This window comes from Anguilla anguilla, chromosome 1 (assembly GCF_013347855.1).
Source record: "Anguilla anguilla isolate fAngAng1 chromosome 1, fAngAng1.pri, whole genome shotgun sequence".
Lineage (NCBI taxonomy): Eukaryota > Metazoa > Chordata > Actinopteri > Anguilliformes > Anguillidae > Anguilla > Anguilla anguilla.
The window spans coordinates 66,531,204-66,550,851 of NC_049201.1; the positions used below are offsets into that span (position 1 = coordinate 66,531,204).

General features: G+C 38.1%; 2 protein-coding genes and 1 long non-coding RNA gene across 6 annotated transcripts in view; 2 read left to right on the top strand and 1 right to left on the bottom strand.

Annotated features, from left to right (window-relative positions):
* Nucleotides 1-8,186: 8,186 nt before the first annotated feature.
* On the bottom strand, nucleotides 8,187-9,575 carry LOC118224724. The gene is made up of 3 exons (XR_004764689.1): nucleotides 9,384-9,575; nucleotides 8,713-8,801; nucleotides 8,187-8,483 (listed from the first exon to the last, which is right to left on the bottom strand). It is a non-coding gene; the product is annotated as an uncharacterized LOC118224724 (long non-coding RNA).
* A 1,865-nt stretch (nucleotides 9,576-11,440) lies between these two features.
* rbm8a (RNA binding motif protein 8A) lies at nucleotides 11,441-15,372 on the top strand. 2 transcript variants are annotated; one of them, XM_035425824.1, is made up of 6 exons: nucleotides 11,441-11,580; nucleotides 12,499-12,558; nucleotides 12,918-12,995; nucleotides 13,947-14,083; nucleotides 14,671-14,807; nucleotides 14,957-15,372. In XM_035425824.1, the coding sequence occupies exons 1-6, from the start codon at nucleotides 11,514-11,516 to the stop codon at nucleotides 15,000-15,002; spliced, it is 525 nt and encodes a 174-aa protein (XP_035281715.1). In that variant the 5' UTR covers nucleotides 11,441-11,513; the 3' UTR covers nucleotides 15,003-15,372. The 2 variants fall into 2 exon arrangements, with proteins under 2 accessions (XP_035281715.1, XP_035281723.1); XM_035425832.1 differs by having other exon boundaries at nucleotides 11,478-11,574.
* Nucleotides 15,373-15,506: 134 nt separating this feature from the next.
* Nucleotides 15,507-19,648, top strand: part of otud7b (OTU deubiquitinase 7B) — a 36,396-nt gene continuing 32,254 nt past the window's right edge. For 2 of the 3 annotated variants that reach the window (XM_035425785.1, XM_035425813.1), the window contains exon 1: nucleotides 16,551-16,759. The gene's annotated coding sequence lies outside the window, so the exon portion shown is untranslated. Of the gene's footprint in view, nucleotides 16,154-16,550; nucleotides 16,760-19,648 lie in introns of those variants that run through there. The other variant, XM_035425804.1, reaches the window with a different exon arrangement.

Consider the following 19,648-nt stretch of genomic DNA (forward strand, 5'->3'; position numbering starts at 1 on the left):
TCAACCCTATCAATCTGTCACCAGCTCGGCACACAGACAGCCAGTGCCCTGGTGCCAAAGAGGCCATAGCCAGGCAGGGTTTTGCCCGTTCTTTGCATCAGGCGACTGCTGGGAACAGAGAACAGAGACCGCGGGTCCCCCCAACAACCCGAACCTCGTCCTCTCCCCTTCCCCCCTCTTCCTTTACGGCATCTTGAGGCTTGCGTTAATGATACTTTCCTTTTTATTTCCCCTTTTTTATTTTCAAGTGCAATTGAGAGTCAAGTGATTTGCCATTTGCTTTTATTTCTATCACAATGACCCTTTTTTTTGCCGCGCAAGCCCAATTGACCGATTTAAATACGGTAAGTGTTTCATATTTTACTAACTGTGTGTACTAAATCTAAAGTGCAGGTTTGTGTAATTTGTAGAAAGTGTCATTGTGATTGCAAAATGTAAATGTGTTATAACTCATTTATTCATAAGCAGTTACATTTCCACGTGTCACTTATTCATCCTGGGCACTATATTATTGTGTAGTGTAATCTGATAGGTTGCATGCATTTCCTTGCTACCATCTGGTGTGTCTGATGAAAAATCATGGCACCAAGTATTGCCTGCTACAAAATAATAAAAAAACAACCCATGATATTTCAGCAAATGCAATGCGGGGAACGTGAATGTCCCAGCCTACAATGATTTCCAGCGGCTAGCACCAACACATCACACATTTCACTGATACATTCACTTGTAAACACATCCAAAAGAGGACATAACTAGGCTTAGATGCAGATATCCCCCGGACCACGCAGTTGTGGTGTAATTCACAGCTTAGGAAGAAAGGGTAATATTAACATGATAAACACGATGTGGTAATATTGCATTATTAACTCAACATAGTAGGAAACAAAGTAGGTTTCATCTTGAAATGAAAACAGACACAAAGTAGGTTTAATCCTGAAAGGACGATCCGTGTAGGAAACGACTACTGAGCAGGCTGTATTGAGTCAACCGTACAATATTAAAGGTTGGCTGGTTACATTGAATAGAGTCTTTGGTAATACAATAAGAATGGTATTTGTTTCTGTTTTTCCAGTCAGCCCAACAAAGGGGACTGGAGCAAATTCATTGCCCCTAGAAAGTGTGGGTGGGGGGGGGGGGGGGGGGGGGGGAAGTGTATAAATTCACAATGCCAGGATGCTTGCATTTGCTTTACAGTATGTATATCAGTGTGAGAAAAAGTGTTCACAAATGTTGTGATCAGTACTATGATTCATGCACTGGTGATTTGTGTTTATGTTAAAATATAGCTCCGAAACATATTCCTTCATAGCTTATTTGGCTTTATATACAGCAAGAAATGTACCAAGAATGTATGTACCATATATTTTGGCTTGTATATATATTATAAATGCATCAATTAATCCTTAAAACAATATATTTACAAGTCCAAGGGTTTTGTTGATAATTGTATTGTATTGTTTATTGACAGCTATATTCTTCATGAAAAAACACATGACAGTAATTGCAAATCCTACAATATAATTATGTAAGGAACTTGTAGCAACCTTATTCAACAGATCTTGCTTTATGTCCTTGTCATAGACAAATTAACCGTGTACCTTTTGAAAAATGGACACTGGGCACAAGATATGTAACAGAATGTAACGAGGGCTTATGAAAAGGAAGGGCTCTCCAAATTTTACAAGGTGAGTGCAATTAGCACTACTGTAATTACATAGGAAACAGAGCCATTGTAGGAGAATGACTGTGTCATTTCGTCATGATAGCCAAGTTGTGTTTTTAGATAGATATGTATATAAAATGTATTAACTATTATGTAAAGTGCACTCAATACAGTACTTGTTTTGGGAGGCCAAAATGCAACAATTTTTCCAAAATCTTCATGTAAAGGGTTGACAAGGATCATATGGAGAATCATATTACAATATTTTGGTCATCCTTATTATTATGATAATCCATGTTTTACTAAACCCAATAATAGCAAGCATACATTAGAGGGCTGTAAAACAGGGGTCCTTGAACATTGGCCCCCACTTGTTTTTTTTTTCTTCATGCTGAGAACTCAATTAACTAAGGTTGACTGAGTTGTCAATTAAACACTGATTTGGATTTGACATTGCTGAAAAAATTGCCTAATAGTTCCTCATTACAGATTTAGCTGGCTGGAATTATATCTGTTCTAACAGAATGATACAACAAAAGGTTTTTCTTTAAGCCATTTCTATTCATTTGAGCCCCCCAAACAAAATAGAAACAGAAAGGTACTGAACTTCATTGGCAGGGAGCAATTAGTTCTCATTTCAAAGGGCCTTGATAAAGTAAATGAAAAACAAATGAACCTTTATTATGGCTGCAATATTTTTCAAGAGGAATTTTGAATAAATGTTTGTATTTTTATTTTTTGTTTACCAAAATATAGTTTCAACAGCCATTTTGTCTACACGTATCTATCAAATAAGAAACACACAGATAAATATGATGGGTTTTAGCTCATAAAACCTAATTAACGGATATTTTGGCTGGAATGAAAACCTGCTTACTCAAGAGTGTTCCTCAAATTGTGTTTGAGAAACAGCTAGAATAAATATCAATCTAGAAATGCATATTGAATATGATTTGGAAAGGTTAATGAGGTAGAGTGGCCAAAATATTTATCCTCAGTCTGGAATCCTTCCTTGATCCTTACTGAGAAACATACAGTATGCCACCATTCTTGGTAGTCTGTCTCACATGAAGAATAAACATATTTTTTACTTATAGCTGGCAGATATTTTATGACACTTCTGTTATATTTTAGGATGCTGAATCTATATCTGCTGAGTTAATTTTTATATTTTGTAAGCTTGTTGTTTAAAGAAATGGGGAAAAAATCAATGTGCCCCCAAGTTGATCCAAGAGTTCCCTCTCATTCTAGGCCAAAGACATTTAAAATCCACCTGATTGCTGTAATGGAAGGGCTGAGTATATCTGTGGTGCCTGAAAAACTGGTTGAGACTTACGTAAGGCTTACTTTGAGAAATATATAAAAATAAATATGCCAGTGAGAATCACCAGGGAAGGTCATTTGTCCTTTACCTGTATTAATAATAAATCTTTTCACAAACAGCACTGCACTGATTGTATGAAAACTGGCATGTATGAAATGAAGGACAAAAACCATAACCTATAATCATATTAATAGAAGGGCAATCAAATTGCCTACTTCAGAATGCATTCTGAAAGAATATTCCTTTTTTTACGAGCATTGGGAAACAGGAAATTAAAATCATTTTTCAAAATGAGATATTCAGAGCACACCGTGGGAGGTATAACTACTTCAATTTCTCACAATCAGAGGAAAAAGTAGTCAAGAAAGAAACTGGAAAGACTTGTGCGAACCTACAACCTGTTTCCTAAAACATTTCATGACTTTTTAGTATTTAACCTGGATTATGTTTCAATTTAACGTAACCTGGGTAAGGTAGGCATATACTGTATATAACTAATATTTCTTAGAACAAAATATTATATAGCAGCTTTGTTCAATTTTTTGCGGAAGTCCTTGTATCCCAAACAAGTGCCTGTCACCACCAGCCCAGTTTAATGTTCTACTGTTTACACCTATATAAGCCTTCTGTCTTCATACAAGTTGGTATATAGTAAAAGTGTTTTCTCCTTACATGTTTACTTCTCACAATTGCATCCGCAGTTCATGCAAATGCAACTGAGGGTCAAAAACATATCAGGGGAAAGCATATTCATTATTTCTCAACTTCTATGAAAAAATAACTCGTATATGGGGATACGAAACAGTAGCTGATTTCAATTTGAAGCAGACAAAAACATGAACACACACACACACACACACACAAACACACACACCCACACACACAGAGTTGTAAACTAACAGATGTCTTAAAGGGGCTCTTAAGCTTTCTGTTCTGTCCACCTGCACATCTGTGCTGCTCAGTGCAGTGACCGCTCATGATGCATACTATGAACACTGTGGGTTATCAGTTGCTCTTGATGTGAGCAGCTGGCCATGTATGTCAAATCGTCCTTCTACTTATCTGTGACAGACTGATAACAAGCCTTGGGCTGATTATGGGTTAGTTACACCTACACCAGGGTCACAAAGGGCCATGGTTGGGTGGTCTGTCATACATCAGAGCAGAAGTACTACAATACAGGACCTTGGAAGGTCGCAGTTGGGGTGTCCATTTCTTCTTAAGACACAATTGGCTCGGTTAAGGTTAAATTGAGCCAATATGTTGCTCCAATGTGGGGCATATTGGTCGTAAGCTCAAGTGGAGTCAAAGCCTGTGTGCAAAACACGGAAGCACCCACAACCAATGAAGAATCTTGTTTCACAGGATAGTAGTGCTGACACAGTATATATGTACTGCAATTTCAATATGACAATCATCATTTTGCTCAAAATACCCAGCTTCTGTTGGAAATGCTTTTTGTACATGTTTTCTAAATCATGTTCAAGATCTTGTTTTCCTGCTCTAGAGACAATCATTGAGCCTAAAGTCATCTCAGCTTTATCATGCAAACTGAACTTATGGCATCTGTATACAAAGCTGCATTGTCTGCATGCGGCCATATTTAATAAGGGCATGTGGATGAATTATTAATTTATTGCGAACATTTAACTGGTTCATTTTAAAGCCATTTCAAAAGTATATTACGCTATCACCCTTATTGAGAAATAAGGATTTATAGTTTTAAAACAAAAACCTGAAATCTTCAATACCATATTCATTTATGTACTATATTTGATATTGTCTATCAAAATGATGGCAATTCTATCAAAATGATGGCAATTCTTCAGGTTAAGCCTCACCAATGGCAATTTATTCAAAACCCCATTGGCATGATCAGTCTGGCATATTTTTAAGTGTGTGTTTATATTTAACAAAGGCCTTTCAATGTTGCTATGTCCTTGTCTTCAGAGGTCCACTGTTCCGGAAAATTGCATACTGCGTCTCAGCAAACACAAAAGACCTCAAATACGAAAAAGGTGTTTTACAAATAAACCAAAAGGGACCACAGGTACTCCGCTGAGTTACTCTTTAAGGAGCCCAGAAGAGTTCATTTACTTAAAAAAATAAAAATAAATAAATAAATATATATATATATATATATAAATGTTTGCATTTCTAAGCAATAATCTCCAAAAAATATAAGTCTAATATTAATGACTAAAGAACATTTCTGGTTAAAAGTAAAGAACTGATTAAAAATGAATGAAATGTTAGGTTGAAGGTACAGTGTGCACACAGGGAAATTGTACATAATCCTATCATGACTGTAAGTTCTGTAATTGCGGAAGTGTTTCAGTATATGACTATAACCCTGAAAACTTTGTATTAAGTCTAGTCTTTCTTTCTATTATTTATTATATTCTTACATCCACCCTTGCATGGTATTTCAGCATTATTATTGTAGCTGTTCACTGATCAAAAATTGTCTATTGTATGACCGTATTAATGACACTTGAACTGCAATTCATTTGTTACAACATAAGCAACATTGCTTTGAATTGGATTGTTTTTATTCCATACCCTTGTTTTCTCAACTTGGTCATGAAACTTAATTTGTCCAAGTTCCCATGCGCTCAAGAGTGATCGGTTATTGAAATATTTGGAAGGGTCCATCTTTGTATCTCTCCAACTTAAGTGGTGCAGCTCCTGTATTCGTAATTGTTCTTGAAAACCAACTCAAATCTACCCAAGAAATAATCAGTGCTCTTATATGGCCTTTCCTTTTCAATGTGTTTTCTATGTGTGGGAGTTGAGCGTGGGCTCCAGGCATTACAGGATTTTGCATTATTGGTATTTTTCCATTTAAAATGGGGAAAGACAAGGTCATGCAATCCTGGCTGTACAGCATCTCCAGTATCTCTTCAGGACTCCACAGCCTTCAGCTGGGGGGTTTATGGGCTGTTTTGGTACATAAGTACATAGCTCTGACAGGGGCTCAATGACAACCATCTATGTTCCTCCTAGGAGGAACAGAACACAAAAAAATTAAATCAAGGAGGCCATTCTAAGCATAGGCTGTTTGTTACCTGGCAACAGAAAGGCCAAGGCTTGAGCTAGGCCAAGCAGCTGGGACCATTCTTAAATTCCTTGAAAATGGAACATTCTGTGGTCCAGCTGATATTATGACATTTTTTCCTTCACTGATTACTCCATTCAGGGTTAATGATTGTGGGGGTGCAAGGGTAGTTCATTATAAAATAAGAAGGGTTCCAGCAAAACCAACATTCAGTGCTTTCCATAGCCTGACTGCTTTTATATAGCTTTCCACATTTCTCTGAACAAAGACATGAATTATCATGTTTTCTTGAGATAATCAGAAATAAGCTTATGTTAGTGAGAACAGCATTGATTGGTTTAATTTGTCTCTAAGATAAATGATAGAATAAGTATTTTTATCACGGCTACATGCTATTGTTTCCTCTCTTCTTTGATTTGGGTCCACTGCTGTGTGGAAGACTAGTGATTTTGTTGTTCTAGGTGTCAAAGCTGACAACAAGTCATAGTCTACCTCACAGCTGTGTGACAATTTCTCAAAAACAATATCACTGGTATTATTTGAAAAGCAAGCAGAATAATATATTAAAGAACTCCCGAAGGTCTGTTGTAGGCATATAAAAGAGTAGTACTTAACATCACTAGCTAAAGTAATTCATCAACCTCTATTGCCCTCTGCTGCACCAATGAAGTATAACTATGAAATCGGTTTCTAAATTGCTTACACAAATTAGGACAGCAGTTAATTTAATTGGTTAAAACAGCCATGAATTAAACTATAATGTAGAGATAAGTTCTATGTTAAACCAAATTTTAAATGATTTATTGAAGTTTTTATGGGACTTATAAGTTGATTTTGATGTTGTTTTTCAAGCTTGCATCTTCCCTATAAAGGGACTCCAAAGTTTAAGTGCCTGGGCAGAAAAGGCTTAGTCACCTTTTGTTTTTTTTAATTGTTTGTGGGCACAAAGACCTTTGAGGACCTGAGATTACAATTTGGTGCATAACTAATCAGGAATTTTGAGATTTACTCAGGGGCTTGGTCATTAAAAAGGTCTCAAAATCTATTCTACTAATGAATGTTAGTCAGTGTAATGAGAGCAGTACACCACATCACAAAAAGTGAATTTATTGTTTATTATTATTATTATTATTATTATAATTATTATTATCATTATTATGTACTTTGTAAGGAATCAAAGGCTATTAAGTTAAGAAAATGTATGGAGAATGGATATGTCAATTTTGAAAATGAATGTTTGAGTAGATTACCAATATATTTATTTTCTGACTTTGATAAATTTATTAAACTATTTTTAAAATAAATATGTGTTTTAGTCTCATTTTTATCCCCCTGTCATTTTCATTCCCCCTCATTCATTGGTCAACAAATGACTTGTTATTTAAATCTATCTTGCTTCTGGTACTCTCAGTTGTTTTGTTTTTTTTAACATGTGAAGTACCTACACTTTTTAATGTGTTCTTCAGAAGTTATACCTGTTGTGTCTTTTGATTACACTCAACAAATAAAGTTTATTTTTATTGTTCTGTGTGTCAAGTTTATTGTTCTGTGTGACAAGTGTGTCAACATTCCTTTATTCATGAAAAAATATATTATAAGACAAAAGCCAGGTTTATAATAGTTGGAAATCAGAATGTGAGGGGTGGTCCTGCTGGATTATGGCACTGTTGGATTTAGTTAGTAAAGGCCTTGGTTGCATCCAACAAGGTCTTCCAAATGCGCTCAAGCTCGGGCTGAATACTGTCACTAAATGGCTTGAGCTGGGCCTGCAATGGCTCAGTCAGGGGCTTGAGCTGCTCTTTAATGGAGGCAGCTAGAGGCTTCAGCTCCTTCTGGATCTGCTGAACCAGAGGCTGCAGCTGGGTCCTCCCATCCTCAATATACTGTGAGAGAGCAGAGGGGGGCTCAATGTGTTCCGTCCATATTCTCTACAATATGTGTGTGTGTGTGTGTGTGTGTGTATGTTTGTGCATGTTTAGGTGTGTGTGTGTGTGTGTGTGTGTGTGTGTGTGTTGAAAGTTCTTGCTTTAACATTTTAACGATGGCAGAAAAAGGCAATCAGCATTCCCAGGTTAATAACTAATTGATACAAAAATATCAGATAAAACCCCATAATTCTAAACACAATGCAATAGGTTTCCAGAAACATTAAGAGAGTGTGACATCGCCACATATGTGCATTATGCCAGGTTACAGTAGAGCCTTGGAGAGAAAAGTGTTAGAAGTAATGACAATATGATAGCAAGAGAAAGAACCACACATGGATTTGGTGTTAGAGACTTACTTGGCCTTGCCAGTCAGCTCGTGAGTCTTTGCTCTCTCTACAAGCCCCTGGGTGGTCTTGGTCACTAGAGAGGATAAGTCCTGGACGTACTTTATTAGAGTGTCAACCTCCATGTGAGCATCCCGTTTCACCAGAGACACAGATTCACATCCTTCAAGGCAGAGAAGCACACTACATCAGTCCTACCAGATAGTGGGCAAACATTTCCTTTTGCAGAACGGGTCATTTCTGGTTTCTCATATAACCTTCAAAAATCAATGGCATTATTTGGATTAATGCATTCATATAATATTTTGGCAAAATATTGGTTGTGCAGCGATTAATAAATGATGTAAATAATAAGATTGCCAGTCTATGTTACTGTCATATTTATGTATTACGGAATCCACTCTTGCCATGTGCCAGGGCCAAAATCACCACAAGGGCAGCGACCAGAGAAAACTTCATGATAGCTGTTTCTACAAGACACCTGAAAATGAAAAAAACATGCTTAGCACAATATAATTGGTCAACTTGGGAAGCTTAAAGCTGTCTGATACTTTTATATCAATGACAGTTTGACCTTCTTTTGTTCCAGCTTAATGGTTTTCTCAACAGGTGGCAGGGCATTCTCTTACATACAGTACATACATCTCATTTCCCCATGTGCACCCAATAGATTCATTAGAAATAACAGATCAGATAGTTTAGGATGGAAACACACTGTTTTCAATTCATTATTCGTTGCAGTTATCTCTTATAGTGTCTGAGAGCAGTGAAAATTCTGCTGCTGAGGATTCTATTATACTGGCTCAATAGAGCAATCATTCACACTAATTGCACATACAGTAACATAAAATTTGTGTTAAATACAGCACATGCCTGTAATATCAGTTCTCGCCACTTTCAATTCCACAAATTATGTACTCTAACACAGTGCAGATAAACACTTCTCAAAACTGCATCTTTTAATCATACCAGAATTGGATCTGTTTTTTTTCAGTCTAAAAACAAAAACTACCTCATTCAATAAGACAGATAAGAATCAAGGGGTGAATCAGTGGGGTCTTACCTTCTCTGCTGTCCTTCTCACTCTTCATGAGATCTCCTCTTGGGAGAAGAAAGGTTCTTATAATTTCTTGAAGAAAGGGGGTTCCTGAAGACACGAAGATGATTTGTCATTGCTGATGGCAAGGCGCCCTGTCATTGGGTGATGAAGGCCGCTAATCAGATTTTGTTGACACGTGCAAACACCATGACCACTAACTTGGTTAGCAAAGTCCAAATGATTTCCCCAAAGTCTAAGATTGTTCTGTGGAGTGCTGACAATACAAACACAAAGCAAGCAGTGGGATTCCAATGGACGATATTAAATGGCTGACTGCAGTCATTTCACACTCAGTGCAGACAATGTTAATGTTACATGTTAAAAAAGACAGTTAATGAATATGTGTTTAGCATGTTACCTATTCCAGAAACTTTCTACCATAGGAATATAGAAAATTATTTGATTTTTCTCTTGACTTTTATTCAGCTATATCCTATAAATGTCTTACAGCTGTATCCTATAAAGATTATGTGCTAAGACAGAATCAGTAACTCTTCAAAAGACACATATAATTATTTTATATTAAAGCAACAGATAGTAGCACATAGATTTATACAGAATATTGTACATCTTTAGTGTAGATTTTCTGTTTAATGCAGTCCCAGTTTCTGTCATCTTGGCTCTCCACAAAGATTTTATCATAATGATGGTGTTAATTTAAGAGTCTGATTGTTTAAAACAAGTCTAATATTTGCATGTTTCATTTGGGTGATTTTTTACATTAATTAAATTAAATATTCAAATTCAATTTTAAAGTTTGATGAGGACTTTGGAGCATCCATTGTAATGAGTAGAGTTAAATAAAATCTGCTTAAGAGGCAGAACTAAATATAAATCAGGAATTAATTTTTTTCAGGAATGTTTCTATGAATGATCTAAATATAAATCAGGTTCTTGTATATGCATTAGCAAAGAATAATGCACTATGCTTTGACAGTCTTGTGACTGTCAATATGAATTATAAATTATGTACTAACAGACATTAAAAATAGAAAAAAAGAAATGACATTGCATTACATTGGATTAACTTATTTTAACAAACAGCCTCCAAATATCTAAGGTTGGCCAATTACAATGAATTCATACTTTTGAAATGGAAATCATTCTTATACGATTTAATGCAATATCAACGTGTGGTATACTGCTGTTCTATAAACCTAAATCTTTTATTTCAAATGTATCTTACTTGAGTCGACCTTTGATCATTTTGACAGTAAGAGGCCACACAGTCTCATTAAAACACCCTTTCACACACGGAGCACTGATTCTGTTTTTTAATTTAATAGAATTAAAAAACAAAAATAGTATGTCCCTTTGTGATTTTCTGCAATCTGACAGCACACCAAAATTATGAAAACACCATTCCTCAACAGCTCAATGTCCCCTATCCCCCCACCCCCACCCCCACCCCCACCCAAGCACATGCATGCACATGCACATGCACACACATCACCACCACCATATTCTAAGAGGTCACCTGGTCGCATAAAATGACTGCATATGAAGTTATGAGGCTTAAGGACAGCATTCTTAAACTTCATAACTTCATTTCCATGCTTCTCTGTATATTTTCATCATGACATCATCCTGAAATAACTAGACACTACCTTACAATGCAATGTCTAAAATGTGGGTGACCCGCAAATAAATAAATAAAAAAATAATAATAAAATGTAACAAGTAAGGAGGATATTCATACACAGATCCCTATAATTATCTGAAAGAAGGTGACCACTGTCACGGTTCCCTGCTGTTCCCTTCCAGTGACATCACTCTAATGTAGCCTACCGACCAGTAATGAAAAAGACGAGAAACGGGTGAAAAAAAATCCTAAAAAGTAGGCCTACACCTAATGCCTACTTTTGATTCATTTTAAAGATATGTCTATACCGCCTCGTATTTCATTCAAAAAACAACACAAAACATTCTGAAATTAATTGTACAGGCAGATAGCCACTGAAACGATACTGAAAATCATTCGATTTAGAAATGATTGTCTTCTCAACCAGAAACACCCTCGATATCCCAGAAGTCAATGCACACACTCTCGAACTGGCTTGTGTGCCAAGACCATAGACGGCCAAAACTGTCAATATGGCGGACGTGCTGGATCTGCATGAAGCGGGAGGCGAGGATTTTCCTATGGATGAGGATGGTGATGGTAATATTTGAGGTGTACTGAAATCCTGTGCTTTTCGCCTCTTGCTGAACTTGTGATACGAGATTTCCTCTCTTATTTGGACACCGTAACGCATGATGATTAATAACGGGCCCTTTTAGCTGGCTAGCGCGCTAACATTTTGAAGTTAATCGTCACTATTAAAGCCAACCCACCAACTAAAATGAGTGTTGTCGGTTTGTCGTTATAAACAGGCTTTGTGGTTGTCTTAACATTGCTACGATAACCCCGTCAACAGACTGGTTTGCTCGCCATAAAGATTAGAGTTAGTCAGCAACTGAGCTAATTTAGCGAGCCGACTAATAACCTCCCATCTGTATAACACATGAACTTGGTAACTAACTCTGCTAGACTTAACTGGTTCAGAACACATCTCCCATGCTTACAGCTGACGCTGGAAATTAAGCAACGGGGATGAAAAGTGGCATAGGGACCTCGGGATTTATTAACAGTTGTTTGGGGCAATCTGAACGCAGACAGTCTGCGTTCGGTCTGTCATGATTGGGACAGTCATAGATTTAATGTGGGGAGGACTACCGCAGGCAGGCACTGACCTGGCTATAGAACTGATAAAAGCTTGCAAGGCAATTGGTACATTTATGATAGTAAAGATCTGTAGAAGTAATTTACTTTAGTTATAACAATAATAACTAAGTTTATACACCTTGATGTTCACTGAATAAATTCGTGTTTGCTTATTGGTATAACGGCAGTGCTCTACCTGAGAGTGTTACCTGCAGCCCTTGTTCAGTCTCTGCTCAGTGTGCTCATTGAGTGTGCTAATATTATGTACAGATTGAAATACTTTTATTTAATGGATAACCACGTTCCTCAAGAAATGTGTTTTTTCCTTTTAGCTTTAGTTTTGGATTTTCACCACTCTTGTGATCGCATTTTCAGAGAGCATCCATAAGTTAAAAGAAAAAGCCAAAAAAAGGAAGGGACGAGGTTTTGGATCAGGTGAGTCTTTATGTCTTGTTTGGCCCTTGTTACGGTGCAGTACTTCTTTGCTTAGCGATTAAGCTAGTGTTCCTGTGCTATAGTGTACCACAACAGGACTGTACCTGGAAGAAAAACCTGCAACCTTTGGGAGCAGCCTCAGCCCTTAGGGCAGACCGCACTGCCCCCCCCCCCCCCCCAGTCATGGCACAGTCACTGAATACATATATTTTTAACTGTTCACTGTTAGCATGAAAGTTATAAAGTCTGTATTGACGGGCATTTGTTTTGAAGCACTTATCAAATCAGATTCATAGATGTGTTTGAGTAAGAGGCATGTGGTGGCATACAGTATCTAACATTTCTGTTGTTTCTTGTAGACGAAGGAGCAAGGTCTAGAGCTAGAGAGGATTATGACACGGTGGAACAGGATGGTGATGAGCCAGGCCCACAGAGATGTAAGTGCAAGAACACACTTAAGATCACATAGAACTAGATCATTAGACTGTATGCACTGTCCAGACACCTCCATTTCACAGCCTGCGCTTGCCAGTCAGATTTGGTGTCTGTTATAGCCCCTCAGTAGTGAGCATCCCATGGTAGCCATTATAGCTGGGATATTGGCCGCCTTTGGCACTACAAGTGTTACCTATTACTAACAAATAATTAGGTGTCACTCCCCCCCCCCCCCTTTTTTTTTTCCTGTACTTTTTGTACTTGGTGTCTCTCTTGGGATTATATTAACCCCATCTAGGCCATTACTGCACTTAGATCCATAATCTTTGTGCTTGCATCTTTGCATTGTAATTCACTCTAGATCAAAGCATCTGTTAAATGCCAGAAAAGTACTTAAACATGCAAAGCTCAGAATGGCGCAGATGCAAATAAACTGGGCTGTCGAGCCTCCCCTGGATCTAATTGCAGCAGTGTACCTTGTTCATATCTTCTGAGTAGGCGAATTGATTTCTGCATGCGTTACCTTTCTGTGCACATTTTTAAAATCTTAACTAATATTGCCAGACTTGCATAGATTGCTCTAAGTTTTCGTTCAGAGATGTCCATCCTTACTTGAAAAGGGTTGGTGTTAGAGCTGGCTCTGTTCAAAATAGTTGTGGCTAGATTGTAAAGTACCCCTTTGCTTTTCTAGGCTGGAAACCATGCAGGGTGGTGTACCATTATTACATACTTGAGCTCAGCCTAAAAACCAAGGAGAAGGAATGGGTGTTAGAATGCATATCGTTACCCTGGTGAGGCATGTCGGCTAAACCGATGAATAATTTTGGGGGTAGAGAAATTTCTTAATGCTGCATTGTAGTTGCCACAAAAATTCTCAGGCAGGATCTTGTGTTGATTCAGCATTTTGGCTAGCCCCAGTTCTTTAAGTTTAGCATACCTCTACCTCCCTCTAGCGGTGGAGGGCTGGATTCTGTTTGTTACTGGGGTACAGGAAGAGGCCACTGAGGAGGACATCCATGACAAGTTTGCAGAGTTTGGGGAGATCAAAAATCTACACCTAAACCTGGACCGGAGGACAGGCTATCTGAAGGTATGGAACAATTCCGACATCCCCACACTGATTTAAAGTGTGCAGTCGGATATGAATTCAACTGTTCTGATGTGAGGGAGTTGTGCTGCTTCACAAGTGTGTGGCATGTCTGAGCATCAGAGTTTCAGAGAATGCTTTTCTGTACTACTCATCTTGGTGTTATTCAAGAGAGAATATTAGGAGTATTGAATTGGTAACAAATGTTTTCACACGGGAAGATTGCTTTACAGGTTTCAAATGGAAAAATGTATTAAGTTACAAAAGTTAAGGAAAAACAGTGTTAATGTCTTAATTTAGACAGAAGGTGGCAGTGTAATGCCAAATACACTTCAGTTTTACTGGATGAATGAAGTTATGTCAAGATCCAAGTGCCTTTTTACAGACTGAGCTATCCATGATGTTTCATACTTATATATATTAACTTGGCAAAATGTGTGTTTATTCCTTCTTGTTGAATTTGTTGGTGGGTTTGTTTACTTATCAGCTATGCTGTATAGGATATTTTTCAGCAAAGAAATTACACCGGTCTTTGTTGATGGCCATTTTATTTTGTGCCGTTGGATAGAAATGTATACTCCCTTCTGCAGGGATATGCTCTTGTGGAGTATGAGACGTATAAAGAGGCCCAGGCTGCCATGGAAGGACTGAATGGCCAGGACCTCATGGGCCAACCAATCAGTGTGGACTGGGGCTTTGTAAGAGGACCACCCAAAAGCAAAAGAAGGTTTGCTGTACCTGCTGGTTGAGCTCTCATTAATAATATATCAGCATTATCTCATTTACTTCTAGTGCTTGTTAATGGGATTAAATCCATAGACTTTTATCAGTTGGTAAATTTATTTTGGAAAGATAACACTTTCTGTTGTTTAACAGGGGTGGGCGGAGACGCAGTAGAAGCCCTGACAGGAGGCGGCGCTGATTCACTCCATCTTCAATTTCACTGGATACAGCCAGGCTGCTGACCTTTCCACCAGCCAATGGGAGACTGGCAAAGGGAGTTTTATTTATATATACTATATTATGGTGACCCCTCTGAAAGAGATCATTTTATTAGATTTGTTGTTTTTATTTGCCTTGCTGATCTCAACACTGGCAGTTTAGGGTGAATTTTCAGGTTTACAAAGTTTCTAAGGCAGATAAGCTAGCCAATTTGTTATTAATAAAAAAATGGTTTTCATCATTCTGTATTTTAATGCTCTGAAGAACTCATGGTCATGGTCTTTCTGATGGTTTAGTAGTACCACCAGTCCTTTTTAAACTGTTTTAAAAAATAAATTGTTTATATTGGACCAAAGAGACTGACTGACTTTACTGTATACAGCCTTATCAACTGACCTTGGTGTACACATTAGAAACATGGGTGTGTGATTTTTTAAAAACTTTTGTTACTGTTTTTAAGTGTTGAAGTTGAGACCATATCTAATTACCTGGCTGAATATTATTTTAATGACAATTCTCAGACAATTATAGTTTCTTTCTTATTGTGGAATGTTTTCGTTTTACACATGAATTGATAGAATAAACATAACATAAACATTTGCCTCAACTATGGTTCTGCAAGTTTAGAAGAATCGGAAAGACATGGGGATTTTTTATCTTGGAATTCAAATTGACAAGTTGAAATGATAAATGATTTTCAGTTCAATCAACAGGTTTGTTTTATGCAGATATAAATTGCACATTTCTCTGTTGCCAGACCTTTGTTTGTGCGGATTTAATTATTCATTATTCTTATTACAGAATCTTTGTCTGTTTGCTGAATGTGACTTTGAGGATACCAACTCATGAGAACACTTAATTAACAGATTACCACATACCCAGCATTGACCTTTTATACATTTTATGTTCTTAAATGACTGCTGTTCTAAAATACTTAATCCATATTAGCAGTAAGTAAGCAGAAACAACAGGGTTATTTGAAATCATCTAATTTCAGATGGAACAGCACTGTCGAAGTTGTCTGGTGGTACTTTTTGTATTGCCTCTATTTTACAGGTAAAGTCATTTGTCTGAATTTCAGGTGACTCAGCAGCACCAAAAACGCGTCATCTTCACGAGTTGCAGCTGCAGGTGACAGACATCTTTGCTTTCCACCCAGTGTAAACATGTTTTTCGTGTGCTGTGTATCGCCGTTTCAGCTGCGATCCAATGTAGCACACTGCACTGTTGAGGTTTCTTTGAATTTATGATTGCGTCTTTACTTCACGGAGGCAATTTGCCATATGTTGTTATGAACACTCCTACAGCGCTGACTCTGGCACACTATCTAGTTTCATGCCCCTACAATCCGCCTGTCTGTAAAACTGTCCTATCGTTCAATTTACTGTTGATCAGTCTAATACCCACCAAAAGGCCCAATCCGAAAATGGGAATCCAACCTATGTTAGAACGCCATTGCTGTATTCCAGTGGCAGTCAAACCCACCTTTTAACTCGTTAGCCAATGAGAGACGTTATGTTCTCTCAGGTGGGCGGACTTAAGCAGTATCTAGCGACATTGTTGTAAGAATTTATACCTACTTTATCGGCAGGGCTTTTTAATGCTAAATAATAGACAGCTTTTCAAGATTTAAACAACGAAAAAAACAAGTGATCTGAAAAACGTGGACGCTACTATTTAACGTCTTAGAAGAGAACCGGCCCGGGGATGAGAAACAAATCTGTGAGGCCGATCAAGGTAAGTATACTGAAGCAATTCATAATGTGTTCGATCTCAGTCCAAAGAGTTCTGTCAATTCAGTTTTGGCCTAGCTAAATCGCCGACTAAATAGTTGGCCGTTTAAGTTAGATACCGTTCTTGACACAAACATCGGTCGTTATCAAACGACTGTGTTTCGCACACAGTTATTTACCCCACCAGCCTGCCAGGCTAACTATTGTATACTCCGTACATTCGATGCGATAGACCCATGTTAGCAACACATTGCTTGTTCGTGTTAGCTAGTGCTAGCTCGTAGGTTAACCATTCATTTAGTTTAGCAGGGCGTGTTGCTGCTCCACTATCTACCCAGCTATAGTAGAGCACGATCGACTGGATTGTCCAGACTAGCTAGACCGCTAACTTTTGTTAGCAACACTAGTAAAGCTATAGAGCAAGCTAACTATCAATTTATGTAACGCGTTAGCTTGCTTGTAAGTAGGTAGATACCGTTAGCTGCTACAGCTAACTGTGTGGATTTGTTTGTGTCTAATGATTTGAGGTGAGCAAACTTCGAAATTTGCAAGCGTAGCTTGGTAACTTCTCTCCCTTACCTGGTTAAAAGTTGGGACTCCCTAGCTAGGTAACTTCATAGCCTTTGTTGTGCGTAGCCATCTAGCTAGTCAAATGGGACATTTTGGACATCATACGTTTCTCTGTCGTTTTGAACTTGGCTACCTTTATTAGATGCATATACAATAGATTTGTTAGTGTGTGGACGTAGCTCGCTTGATACATTATTCCTGTTTCTTGCTGCCAGCCGGCTATAAGTTAACTAACTCTATTAAAGATAGAGTAGCGGGCTGACTTGGTTAAGTAAGCTCGTCAGCGAGCCAGCCACACCTTTAAATGCTTGCATTTGCCAAGTTGTCTATATCTAATATGTACAATTCTCTTTGGGCATAACGTTATTTGAAGTCTTTCGTTTATTTATGTACATTAAAGTGTCCATTTATGGTTTTCATTACATTAAACATGGAACTGCGCTGGTGGAATTCCATACTCGTACATTGAAAAGATTCTGGAATATAATAGCCTACAAGCTAACGTAGTTTGCTTAATAGAGGGGACCTTATTAACGAGGAATTAATAATTCCCACTATCGGTCAGAGACACTCGTAATGAACCCAACGCACGGGAAACAAACGTATGCTGCCAGCTAGCAACAAAATAAATGCGTAAATGCGTTATTAGAAGTTTTTAAAGTTTTTTTTATAGGCTGTACGCATAATGCTTTAAATTGTCATGCGTCTATTATGTTTTTATTCCCTGTACAAAAATTGAACCGTTATAACCATATTCTCCTTATTTCGTACAAATGGCAACATTTTATCATGAAGACCACACTTACAGCCCACTTGTCCACATGTATGAAGATATTATTTTATTCATGAATTGGTGTGAAATTTGGCAGTGCGGCGTGTGGTCCTGGTCGGGACCGCACTGTGAGTATTGGTACAGCGTGATTAATATGCGACCTCAACCATTCTAGTAGGAAAGGATGTAAAGTTAGCCTATAGCATTCTGTGCTAAATTTACATTTTGTTGTATCTTGTTGGTCGCATGGATTACACACAGGCAAATAGGCCAAGTAGTGCATTTTGCTTCCAATAACTGTGTCCTCCCGAAGCAGACTTTTGTAGATGAGTGTCTTCAGTACACTCTGTTTATGTCTTTCATTTTGTCATTGATGCTTGCAATGACTCTAGTATTAGTAAAATGTTTGAAGTGCTATTGCATCAATTGATCAGGTCAGTTTGGTGTGGTACAGACTTAAAATGACCCCACACCTGTTTAAGTCAGCATGAGCTAGACAGTCTGTCAGGACCATTAACACTTACTCCATATATTTTACTGATACTCGTAAAGGTGTGGTAATGTTATGATCTTGGAGACCATTTCATTAAGCCAGTACGATACAGAATGCCTTAGCTTCTCCCTAACAGTTCCAACAGGGAACAAAAGCCTGGCCTTGTTTTGCAGCCCTGGCCAGTACCACTACAACAGAAGGGTAGTGTTACACTTCAGCTTAAATTATTCAGCCCTTTATTTACAGTATCTTTTGTCATTGTGTTGTCCAGTGTAAGCACGCAGCCTCAAAGGAGGAACTAGGGCAGGTAAACAGGCTTTTGAATGTGGAGGCCTGAAGGCCTTACTTTCTTCACATGAAATGGAAAGGCTGTACACAAACCAACTATAGGCTTTGAACTGGTAGTGTTATGTGTGTGATTTGTGTTCATGTTGTTCAGTTTACCTCACAGTCACTGAGGCCTTGGTGCCACTTAGACGCTCGGTGCATAGTGCATCTCAAAAAAGGCCGTGTTTCTGCAGTAGCCCTGAAAATGCAGTTTTTACAAAGCCCTGTCCCTCACAAGAATCGGACGAATGCGATTTCATTCATGGTGGGTGAATGAAAATGGATGCAAACGATTGGCAAGGGAAATGTAGGTCTGAGAATGAATGGGTTAACCTGTATGTCTGTCTCTCTTATTTATGGAACATCTCTTGCTAGCAAAAGCTTCAGTCAGATGTTGAATTTGTATTAAAACAGTACGATGGATGGTGACTGAAGTGTTGAATGCCTTTCAGAGAAGTTTTAGCAACTGACTCCATGGATCCTCATTGCACAAAACCAGAATTAACAGCAGACTAAGCAGTTTTGTGAAGTTTTCTGGATGTTTGGCCATTTTTGCTGAAGTGTGAGCAGAGCGGCACCTCCCAGGAGGAACATGACCTGTTGTGTGATGACTCAACGACTGTACCCTGAGCCTGGTGGACCTGTGTGAAATTCTGCTGCAGACACAATTATCACAGCAAAGTGACTCACTGGTCTGATGACTATGCAGGGCAGCTCCCTAATTGGTCTCA

Bases quoted from the DNA above. Each gene is read 5' to 3' on its own strand.
- rbm8a (XM_035425824.1), top strand. From the start codon at position 11,514: ATGGCGGACGTGCTGGATCTGCATGAAGCGGGAGGCGAGGATTTTCCT. The intron at 14,084-14,670 runs GTATGGAACAAT...TCCCTTCTGCAG, and splicing joins GGAGGACAGGCTATCTGAAG to GGATATGCTCTTGTGGAGTA. The intron at 14,808-14,956 runs GTTTGCTGTACC...GTTGTTTAACAG, and splicing joins CCACCCAAAAGCAAAAGAAG to GGGTGGGCGGAGACGCAGTA.